Source organism: Macaca thibetana, chromosome 7 (genome assembly GCF_024542745.1).
Source record: "Macaca thibetana thibetana isolate TM-01 chromosome 7, ASM2454274v1, whole genome shotgun sequence".
Classification (NCBI taxonomy): domain Eukaryota; kingdom Metazoa; phylum Chordata; class Mammalia; order Primates; family Cercopithecidae; genus Macaca; species Macaca thibetana.
This window is the reverse complement of record NC_065584.1, coordinates 13,989,927-14,002,178: the sequence shown is the minus strand read 5'-3', so window position 1 is coordinate 14,002,178 and position 12,252 is coordinate 13,989,927. Positions and strand designations below refer to the sequence as shown.

Here is a 12,252-nt window from a genome sequence, read left to right as displayed (position 1 = left end):
CTTTTTTTTGTAAAATCTCCAGTTGACTTCTGAATAGTTCTTCTCTATTGATCTTACCAGGTACTTCTATGTCCTACCGCTTGCTTAGGGCCTGGAACATAGGAGGCACTCATTAGATGACAGCTGAATTAATGAATGGGATGTTTGGATGAATTGCAATTTCTAAATCTTGTTCTATTAAAAAGAGGGGGAATGGTCAACTCAAGGAAAGAGTTCTCAATCCATTCCAACTTTAATTAACATTCTATGTTCCACTCACATTCCAAGAAAACCAGGTGACTTTGCTTTTTTCAGAATCATGAAATTTTGGATTGAAAGTGGATTTCTAGACCATCTTTTTGTGTATTCTAAAATGTAGCTTTGAAAGTATGCTCCTCTTACTGGCTACAGACATTAAAACCAGATGCAGCCGGGCGCGGTGGCTCACGCCTGTAATCCCAGCACTTTGGGAGGCCGAGGCGGGCAGATCACGAGGTCAGGAGATTGAGACCATCCTGGGTAACACAGTGAAACCTCGTCTCTACTAAAAATACAAAAAAATAGCCGGACATGGTGGTACACACCTGTAGTCCCAGCTACTCGGGAGGCTGAGGCAGGAGAATTGCTTGAACTCAGGAGGCAGAGGTTGCAGTGAGCTGAGATCCCATCACTGCACTTCAGCCTTGGCGACAGAGTGAGACTCCATCTCAAAAAACAAAGAAACAAATAAACAACAACAACAAAAAACCAGATGCATTGACTTGAGGGTATTTGGATTAAGTGGTTATTATTTAATGCATTAGGAAACCAATAGCATGCATTTAGTTCAGATTTCTGAATCAAAATTCGAGAGATATGCTACAATGAAGATAAATTTCTCTTCTACATTTTTCTTTCCTACGAAAACTTCCAATCAAAGAAGATTCCAGTGGGATCATTCTACATTATAAGTTTGAATTGAGTAGGCTGCCTTGTTTCATTGACTTTGCCTAGTATATCAGCTTTGAAGTAACTTAGATGTTTATATCTGACTTTCTTCTTCTTTTTTTTTCTTCTCTTTCCCAGGGTCTGTGTCTTTGTCTTGACTTCCAGTTTGATACTGTGGTTAAAGACAGACCCACAATTTTGAGCAAGCTTTTACTCTTGCATTTTCTTAAGCAGGATATTCCTGCTTTGAGCTGGGAGTTCTTTGTCAATAGATTTGAGACACTTTCTTTGGAAGCCCAGCTACATTTGGATTGTAACAAGGAATTTCCTTTTCCTACAAGTAAGTAAAATGAAGAACTTGCTGTAAACCATTACGGTTCCATTGTGCTTGCCTAGACAAACAGAAGACATTGGCATGTCATTTAACTCCTCTACAGAGGATGCCTTGACCTCATGCACTCAGCTCATTAAATGCTTATTGAATAACTGCTGTAGTAATCCATAGATTTAAGCATATCCTGGCATTCCCAAGTCAGAATTCTTCTCTTTTCCTTAACCTATGATAACCATTTATGACTGTGTGTTCCCTAAATATGATTCAGTCATTATGTTTATAACATTTGTGAGCAATTTTAGGAAGCATATTTGCACCTTGCAAACACACTCTTGCATGCTTTCTAAATTTCAATAGTTTTGGGGACATAGGTGGTTTTTGGTTACATGAATAAGTTCTTTAGTGGCAATTTCTGAGATTTTGGTGTACCTGTCACCTGAGCATTGTACATTGTACCCAATGTGTAGTCTTTTATCCCTCACCCCCCTCCCACCCTTCCCCCCAAAGTCCCCAGATTCCATTCTGTCATTCTTATGCCTTTGCATCCTCATAGCTTAGCTCCCACTTATAAGTGAGAACATATGATATTTGGTTTTCCACTTCTGCATTACTTCACTTAAAATAATGGTCTCCAACTCCATCCAGATTGCTGTGAATGCCATTATTTCATTCTTTTAAATGGCCAAGTAGTATTCACGATATATATCTATCACATTTCCTTTATCCACTTGTTGGTTAATGGGCATTTAGGCTGGTTCCATATTTTTGCAATTGAAAACTGTGCTGCTATAAACATGCATGTGCAAATACCTTTTTCCTATAATGACTTCCTTCCCTCTGGGTAGATACCCAGTAGTGGGATTGCTGGATCAAATGGTAGATCTACTTTTAGTTCTTTAAGGAATCTCCATACCATTTTCCATAGTGATTGTACCAATTACCATTCCTACCAACAGTGTAAAAGTGTTCCCTTTCTACCACATCCCCACCAACATCTATTATTTTTGGATTTTTAAATTATGGCATTCTTGCAGGAGTAAGGTGGTATCTCATTGTGGTTTTAATTTGCATTTCCCTGATAATTAGTGATGTTGAGCATTTTTTCATATGTTTGTTGGTCATTTGTATATCTTCTTTTGAGAATTGTCTATTCATGTCCTTTGTCTACTTTTTGATGGGATTGTTATTATTATTATCATTATTTTTTGCTGATTTGTTTGAGTTCCTTATAGATTGTGGATATTAGTCCTTTGTTGGATGCATAGTTTGAGAATATTTTTCCCTTTTCGGTGGGTTGTCTGTTTACTCTGTGGATTATTTCATTTGCTGTGCAGAAGCTTTTTAGTTTAATTAGGTCCCGTCTGTTTATTTTTGGTTTTGTTGCATTTGCTTTTGAGTTCTTGGTCATGAACTCTTTGCATAAGCCAACATCTAAAAGAGTTTTTCTGATGTTGTCTTCTAGAATTTTTATGGTTTCAGATCTTAGATTTAAGCCTTTGATCTATCTTGAGTTGGTTTTTGTATAAGGTGAGATATGAGTACCCAGTTTCATTCTTCTAGATGTGGCTTGCCAATTATCCCAGCACCATTTGTTGAATAGGGTGCCCTCTCCCCACTATATGTTTTTATTTGCTTTGTTGAAGATGAGTTGGCTGTAAGTATTTAGCTTTGTTTCTGGGTTCTCTGTTCCATTCCTTTGGTCTACAAGCCTATTTTAATACCAGTACCATGCTGTTTGGGTAACTATAGACTTGTAGTATAGTTTGAACTCCAGTAATGTGATTCCTCCAGATTAGTTCTTTTTGCTTAGTCTTGCTTTGGCTATGTGGGCTCTTTTTTGGTTCCATATGAATTTTAGAATTGTTTTTCTAGCTCTGTGAAGAATGATGATAGTACTTTGATGGGAATTGCATTGAATCTGTTGCCCAGACTGATGTGTAGTGGTGTCATCATAGCTCACTACAGCCTCCAACCCCTGGGCTCAAGCAATCCTCCCAGCTAATCTTCCCAAGTAGCTAGGACTACAGGGGTGAGCCGCTATATCTGGCTAATTTTTCTTATTTTGTACAGATGGGGGTCTTGCTATATTGCCCATGCTGGCCTCAGACTCCTGGCCTGAAGGGATACTCCCACCATGGCCTCCCAAAGTGCTGGGATTACAGCCATGAGCTACCACACCTGGCCTCTTGCTATTAATCAGTTACCTACAGCTCTGAATAGGTGGAGAAAAGACTTTCGTCACTCAACTATCCAATGATAACAAAATTAGATAATTTAATCTTGTGGTCTAAGCAGAAAAAAAAATCATGATAGGCAATAGTCATTTTTTTATGTAGGACTCATCAGAGAGGGAGATGTATATCCATGAAAGATGTATTTTAATATTGAAACTCTATACAGATGGATTGTTTTAGACTAGGTGGATTACATAGCCCTATGTAAAGGAGAGTGATAGTCTCTTTAATTCCTTTTGCAAAGCCATCACTGCTGTGAGGACCAACGTTGCTAACCTCAGCGATGCAGCCTTATGGAAGATCAAGAGAGCTCGCTTTGCAAGAAACCGCCAGAAGAGTGTACGTTCCCTGAGGGACAGTGTGAAAGGGCCCGTGGAATCCAAGAGGGCACTCTCCCTCCCTGAGACCCTGACCTCCAAAATTCGTTGAGTATCTTCTTTCATCCTTCCATTAAATCTGTTTAATGTCTTTCTGAGGCTGACCTGTCTTGTTAAATGTTCACAGAGAGTATAGCACGTTCAGTAAACTGAGTTTGTTCAATAAGTTTGGCTTTCAGATTCCCTAGAGAATCACCAGGGGTATAAATGCCTAGGGTTGCTTCTGCTAGTTTGCTGGGGTAGCAAAGCCCTGATCTAACAGTAGATGTTTTTGAAATGTAAAAGGCAGCAAATGCATTGATGCTTGGCATGCAACTTAGAAGAAACATTTGCTCCTAAGTCCTAGAACACCAAAGTTTGCACCACCAGCCTTGTATCCTAAGAGCTGTCTGAATACGACTTAGGTAATAAGACGTATGGCAGCTAAGGAGGGAGAGTTGAAATTTGGAATGTATTTTTTTTTCATGTCTGATAGAAGCAGCCACACAAGCCCCCCAAGACAAACCAATAATAATGGTTGCTTTTGAAATAGAGAAATCAGGCTGAGAAATTGAATTTCTGCTCGTCTTCAACAGATAATTTATAAATAAAAATAAGCTTCATTGCCAATATTTTTAAAAAGACCATATATACTTGTTCTATAAAAGGTCTTTCTTTATATTATAGTTTTAAAGAGAATAAAATTTGCCTTAAATTACCAAATGACTAGATAAACTCTAACGATTAGTAATGACTCATGAAGGACAAATAATTAAAAATTCATTACTAAATCACCATACGAATGAATATGTTTAAATATATTACTAACTTGTAAAATTTATTAAATGATTTAATCTTTAAATAATCACTGTGAAGTAAATAAAATAATGACCCAAAACCTATTTCTTACCCTGTCAGAATTTGAAAGGTTTGTTTTTCATTGGCATTTATTAGAAGACAGCCTTATATAACATAACCATTTTAAATCATAAATATGATTTGATTTTGTTCATTACATTTTCTCTATTTTATGACAAGCTATGGCAATGTGTTCTTTTAAACTTTGGGAGAGTTAAATATGAATGAAAGTTCTTTAAGTAATCAATAACCCAGTTTTTCAGGGAGCAAAGATAATCACAGGTGATCATTTAAGAATAACCAATGGTAGTGCTAGGCCCCAGGTGAAACTGTTTAAATCCTAGAAACCAATACCCAAATTAAATAAATAACTAATTTTATATGAGTTTTCCAGCTCTATTTATATCCTAACTGATCAGTTTGGAATGTAAAGTTTATTTATTGTCGTTTCTTGTTCATTAATTCACATGACCATTTTGAAGATGAAGTAACATTGAAGGATGTTCTTATGATTCAGATAAAAACTGCAAAACTTTTGTTACATAAACAACTTTTTTGTGATGTTAATTACAAATAGAAAAACGAAACCTGCCCCTACTATCCAATACAGTTAGCACTGAGTATATTTTCTAGGCTCCAGTTGTCTGTAATGCTTATTTCAATAGAGTTGTTGTTGATTTTTAAGCTATGAGGTTGACCAGGCATGAGCAGTCTGCTCCAGCTCTCGGTGGGACACCCGAACAGACGCCAGGTGGGTACTTCTGACATTGAAGGGCCATGTACAAGTGTCTATCACAGGTGGACAAGATAGAGAATGCGGTGTCTCTAACTGGACCAGGGTGATATACTTAGGATTTGCAAGCTCAAAAGGGTCTTACCTCAGATGTTCAAGTGTTTGAGCCCCTGATATGGCAATTCTTTCCATTTTGATATTAACAGATGACTTTTGATTCCATTAACTTTTGGTCCAGTAAGAAGCATCATATCACCTGAGTCTGCACCTTTCCCCAGAGAGCCAGTATGACTAGAGCTATCCGTAGTATTGATATTTGTATGTGTCTTTACACATAGAAATATTTTGTTCATATATATCTGCTATAGGAAAACCATACATTTCATTTACATTTTAAAAGGTTAAACATTTGAACCACTGTCATCCGCTCATCCCCTTAGCCATTCCTGATTCTTTGCAACTCTACATGCATTTCTGTTTCTCAGAGAAAGGAGAATTTCCTCTGTTTGGAGGACCATAGCATGATACACTTTAACGATCATTTGATGTTCTGTGATATATTACAATTTATCATGAAGTAGCCTAAGAGTTGAAGGGGTATTGGCAAGGAGGCTCCACGCAAATGGTGCCGTGACTCACTGGGAAGACTGTGAAGGTTCTGAATACCTACTTATTAGTAAAAAACAAATCTAGTAACTACCAACTATGTGTCATGCTATAGAACATTTGAGTTTTCATCTAAAACTACTAGTTTTATGATAAACTTTTCAGAATGGTGCAGACACTCTCAGAAGGAAAATTTCAAGTAAGGAGACTTTAAAGATCACGTGCGTTATGCGTTATAAAAAGGATGTTTGAAAGAGAGGGAGTCCGGAGTGGGAGGGGAGAGAGAAAATCCCAGAGATCATCTATGCAGACAGCAGATGGTGGCCAAAGTCTTTTCTCTTTTACAATTGATGAGAAAAAAGGAATAGCAAACATTTGGTAGAGTCCCTCTATCTTGCCTTACACATCGCTCATGTACACTACTGTGCTGTGATTTTTTTCGTTTTAAAGAATAGAAATAAGAACTTCTGATTCAAAGCTTCATTAGAAATATGAAATCCATGCAGTTTCCCTTCAGTGAGGCATTTTTGAGATTGTTCTTAGGCAGTTTCATAAATTATCTTTATTTTACTCTAGCTTGCCTCTTAAAGCTTAGCTGAGAAGCTAGTCTTTCATAATAATTATCCATTTAAACAATCCAGCCCGAGAAGTCCCCTCATATCACTGTGGGAAAACATGTACATGTGTTTCTTGCAGTTAAAAAAAGCCTTCAGGCATCTAATTATTCCACCAAAAGTGGCCAGATGGAAAAGAGGCAGATAACAGCATTGTTTAAATTAAATGTGAAGCTAAAACTTCAGGAAAGGTAATTTACATGACACCAGCATAAGCAAAACTTGCTTAGATATGGAAATAGCTGGCTCAGCTTATAAGGCAATTTCAAACTACTGTAGTGTTCCATATTTGCATTATTATTTACTGGACCCTGACTGTTTCTAACTTGGAAGCAAGGACATACCAGATTTATCATAAGATTGTGGAGAATGGTTTAAGACAGTAATTAAATGGAAACTGAAGAACTTGCTACTTAATGAACATACTTTCGTTTGGTCCAAGTAATGAGCTCCTCTTTGCAGACCTCTTGTTAATTAGACTTGAAATAAAGCAGATGCCCCTTTATACAACAAGATTTAAATTTAATTGCTGTTTAGGTTGAACTTTTTGGCAGTGGATTTACAATTTATGATTCTCTGATCTTAACCTTTACATGGTACCCACAGAAAATGGAATAGAAAATTCTGTTTTCTATAGAAGGTATACTCTGCAAGGTTTGTAGAGAGTCACGTTCCTCTATGTCTTTTCAAATCAAAGTCTTTGTGCATCTAAATAAAATTCATAGAATCTTATAGCTGAAACATTAGCAATGTGTTAACAGTCTCATTTTGTAGAGGAAGAAACTGAGATTCTCACAAAAGAACAAGCTTATTAGTGACAGATCTGGGTCTCAAGCCCAGAGGTCCTGAGCTCTGTAACAAGGCAAGTAACTGCCAGTAGGAATTCAGCAGCTTCATTTCATCCTAATTGATGGGATACACAATATTTTTAACTGCTAATCTACAATTTGTATGCTTGGACATAGGGAGTACTTTCACTGGTGCTGTAAGAACCAGGAAATTTTGTCTTCATGTATTTAGAACACCGATGAAGATTAATTGAATAGAATGCAGCAGTTGTTATGCTATATAAGCACAATACTGAACTAATGGTATCAGTCCCATGTGAACATAGGGTGCTTAATTATATCGTGTTCCTCATTGCCTGGAGTGCATAATTAAACAAAAATAGGTATGTAATAATGATAATCCTTCCTGTATGTATAGTATCTCTTTACTTACAGGAAAACTGATGTAGTGAGGGATTAAGTGATTCTGCTTCGGTGATTGCTTAAGGTCATGTATGACTGACTAGTTAGGATCAGAATGGAAGCTGGCATCCAAGGGACTTGGCTTGCTTGCTTTCTGCCACAACCACCTCTCGATGAACTGGTCTTAGAGTATTTCTGCCCTGTGGGACATGAGGACACCAGTCTGGTTATGGAGTTGGCCTGGGCTTTCAGGCTTGCTACAGAGTGGCTTAAGGCCATGAGTGTCCAGACCAAAGGACTTTGCCAGTTAGGACCCCAGATTGGTCCAGAGCTATCCCCGTTTCTTGTGGGACTTGCATACTCTAAGTTCTGCTTCAGCCTGCAGAGAAACCTAGAGATCTCTTGGCCTGCATTTGTATCCATAAGAGAAGGTGCCCAGTACTAGTTAGGACCAATAAAGCACTCTTGCATTGACCTTTCCTGTCTTCTTAGTGTCCCAGCCTAGAATTCCAAATAACTTTTCTTTGGGCTCTTTCTTTCTACAGATGGTTTACAATTCACTTCTTCACTAACTTGCAAAATGCCTATTGACCATTAAGATCCAGTAAGTCAGAGTACAGTTGTTTTTATAGGAATACTCTTGTTTGAAGTTATATTTTTGGGAAATGACAATTTTTGTTCAACAAACATTACAAATACTTTTTTTGAGTTGGGGTCTTGCTGTGTTGCTCAGGCTGGTCTCAAGCTTCTGGGCTCAAGGAATCCTCTCACCACAGCCTCCCAAGTAGCTTGGATTACAGGTGTGTGCCACAAATGCTTGTTCAACAAGTATTTATTTTACACCTGCTTGACTAGGAAATACAAAGATGCTTTGGAAATTTTTATACTCTTAACTTACTTATGGCCAAGTAAGGAATATTAAGTATGAACATCAGTAAACTCTCATCTTGAGTGAAAGTGACAGTACGCAGGATGAGTCATGTCAAATGCAAAGGGAGGGAGCTTTCTACCAGCTGGAGACATCAGGGAAGGTCTTGTGGACAGGTGGCTTTTCAGCCAGGCTTGACTGGTGGATGAGACGTAAACGTATGATGATACAACATGGAATAGGAAGGAGAAAAGGCAGGGATGGGGAGCATAGGAGGATGTGAAGTTAGCCACTGCCCCGGCTTTCCAGCCCTGCTGTGGATGTGTGCACACATAACCGAACACTGAGGTAAGGAGGCAGGGAGACGAGCGAGGCAGTGTAGTGAGAGCTGCCTATGGAATGGAACCTCGTTTATAGTGCTTACTCATTGGCTGCCCTGGACCAAGTGCAGAGTAAGCTCATGGAAGGATCCTTTCTTCCTCTACCTAATTGTCACTTGTTGGTTTGGCAGAGGGGTCAGTGAGTCAATTCACATAGAGAAACGTTCCCATATTCCTGCTGTTTTGGGACTCTATCAATTTTTCTCTTATACAGAATGTAAGCTCTGACATATTTATTTGAATTTAGTGCACTTTGACAGACATTTATGTATAATAGGTATCTACTATATGTCAGACTTTGGCCCCTATTCTGTGAGGGATATAAAAATGGATAAAATAATGTCATTTGCCTTCAAGAAGCCTATGTTCTTATTGGAGTATTAAGGCAATTGAATAGACAAAATGTTCTGCCTTGCAAAATTGTTATTGGCCACATGGGAGTTAGGAAAATGCTAAAGGAAATTTTCCTCCGTTCTTCTTTTTCTCTTCTGTCCTCCCTCCTTTCTTGTCCTTAGAAATTTAAAGAATTTAGGGATCACATCGAATTGCTGAGAGGAATATTGGGTATATCTAATAAGAATGGCTTTTGGGGACCTGTTTATAGCACAAAATCGTTGGGGGAGGGTAGAGAACCACTTTGCAAGGTGAAGAGAGCACCATGAGCAAAGGTGCAAAGAGGGAAAAACATTGGCTCCATTCTGAGATCCACGAGTAGCCCAGCTTGTAAGAATGTTGACCATTTCGGGTGAAATAATAGGAGATAAGTCTGGAAAAGCAGATCCTGATCCTGCCTGGTTTCAAATCATCTGAATAAATAATGTTGTATTACACTTTGGAGTTTCAATCAGTTATACACCTCTGTGGACAGATTGTAATGGACTCACTCCACATTAAAGGTATGGTAGGTATAGCTCTGCCTCCATAATTATAATTATAAATATAATTATATTTTCTCTTTATAGAAAATATAAAATTAGACCTTTTAACATGTTAAATCTTTATGGTTAGGACAGATATAGAAATTTCACAGACTAGAATTCAAAACTATTAAGCGTTTTGTTTTCCTTAGAGAAAATACTTGTAGGCATTTAGTTTTAAAATGGAAATTTCGTACCTTTTCTAGGTTAAAATATTAATATTGTCTTTATCAATAGAGAACATTTCAGCTTATCCACAGCTCATTTTTCTTAGGGATTTGATTAAGGTAACTTGTCTTTATGAAGAGTGCACCAGTCACAAGCTTACTCTATTTCAAAGAGAGGCAATAAACAAAGTATAGACTTGCAAAGCCCACACTGGAGGGGTAAATTATTAGAATAAAAAGAGATTAAAAATTTTTTATGCAAAAGTTTACATAAATGTTCTTTTTTCAGTACATTTGTTAAAGATCACTCAATTCTTGCTATTCAGGGAAAGCAGCAAACTTAAGATCCGTGAAAATGATCTACAGTGAGATGGGCATGTATGAAATGACAGTCATCAGGAAAATCTGATGTGATGGGAAAACTCAGGGTTACACATTGTTTAGAAACATGCCCACTTGTAATGAGAAGAAGAGTTCTGAAATGTTTAAGCTGAAGTCTGATGGTCTATTTTCTAGACTTGAATTGGGATGGAAGGAAACAGGAGCAGGGTCCCAGTTGGGCCTTGCTGGAAGCTCCCTTTCTTCTGTATTGAGGTTCCTAGATTCTCAGTACTATAAAACAAAGGAGCAACTTCCTCTCAAACACTCTCTGGTTCCAGTTTCTAACTTTGGGACTTTGTTGTTGAGCCATTGTGGACATGAGGTGGCTGAGCAGGACTGAGTGATACATGTTCTCTTCAACTTTGTACCCCAGAGCTAAAGGGAATTGAAGACTGAAGCTATATTGTAACAGCCATTACTTGCTGCTACAATAACATTGAACCCTGCAGGGAGTCCTGTCATATTCTTGGCCCAAACATGTCCAAAGCAATAATGTCCTTCTAGTTGTAAAGTAATACTCTAGTGGAAAAACAAATCAAGAGTAAATGTTTTTCTTTTCTTGTTCTTTTTTCTTTTTTTTTTTTTTTTTTTTTTTTTGAGAGAAGGTCTTTCTTTGTTGCCCAGGCTGGAGTAGAGTGGCATGATCACAGCTCACTGCAGCTTCAACTTCCCAAGCTCAGGTGATCCTCCTGCCTCAGCCTCCCGAGTAGCTGGGACTACAGGTGTGCACCACCATGTCCAGCTAATTTTTGTATTTTTTGTAGAGACCGGGTCTTGTCATGTTTCCTAGGCTGGTCTCAAACTCCTGGGCTCAAGTGATTCTCCCACCTTGGCCTCCCAAACTGCTGGGATTACAGGTGTGAGCCACGATGCCCAGCCTCAGTAAACTATTTTTCAATGCTGAAAAAATAGCCCTGTAAACTTTTTCTATTTTGCCTTACAAGGGTAGGTATTGTATTTGGTCAAATCCTATATTACAAACATTTAATTTAACCACATGCTGTGATGCTTTACATTTCCAGCCTCTCATTGAAATAGGGTGTTCCACATACATTGATTTTTTTCCTGATGCATGCCTTATAAGTAATTATATTAACAATTTATTGATCACCCTGCATGTGAAACACTGTAATAAACAAATCCTTAGGTTTTATTTGAATAATTTTTGATAAAAAGTTTCTCTAAAGTGCATCATACATATTCATTCCTTCATGCACAGATTCTATGAGACAGAAAAGTGTGAGTGTCCTGGAATCATGCTGACGTGTGTCAGATGGTTTTCTCTGTATTAGAGGCTCTTACACTAAGCTGCCTCTGCTGCCTCTTCACTTACTGTCAACTATCCCTTCTCAGCAGTTCACTTTTGAACAGACCAACATTCATCTGATTCTCTGGGAAACTCGACAACCAAGCTTGTTACTTTATGTGCAGGTCTAAACTGGTAAATTCTGAATTTGACCTTCATGCTACTATCCCAGAGAAAAAGTATTTGGGCTTGAGACAGCAAATTTCTGCAATTCCCAGAAACATTTCTGATGCCTCGCTTCTCTTGGCTGTGTCCTGGAAGGCTGAGACTTTGCCAAATTAACTGAGGAGTTAATAGGTATAAGTTACTACCTAACTCTTTGTTGCATCCTTTACACCATAATTATAATGGATGTAACCAAGGCTTGGTTTATAATGGTTTGTAACCAAAGCTTGTCATCGT

General features: G+C 38.0%; 2 protein-coding genes across 17 annotated transcripts in view; one reads left to right on the top strand and one right to left on the bottom strand.

Annotated features, from left to right (window-relative positions):
* The window catches only part of LGMN (legumain), a 1,022,235-nt gene that overhangs the window by 899,634 nt on the left and 110,349 nt on the right, over positions 1-12,252 (bottom strand). The window lies entirely within an intron of this gene.
* Positions 1-12,252, top strand: part of UNC79 (unc-79 homolog, NALCN channel complex subunit) — a 277,488-nt gene that overhangs the window by 168,417 nt on the left and 96,819 nt on the right. For 11 of the 16 annotated variants that reach the window (XM_050798992.1, XM_050798983.1, XM_050798980.1 and 8 more), the window contains 3 exons: positions 1,045-1,246; positions 3,719-3,898; positions 5,374-5,439. In XM_050798992.1, coding sequence (XP_050654949.1) covers positions 1,045-1,246; positions 3,719-3,898; positions 5,374-5,439 — 448 coding nt within the window. The remainder of the gene's footprint in view (positions 1-1,044; positions 1,247-3,718; positions 3,899-5,373; positions 5,440-12,252) is intronic. The other 5 variants (XM_050798985.1, XM_050798995.1, XM_050798993.1 and 2 more) reach the window with 1 other exon arrangement.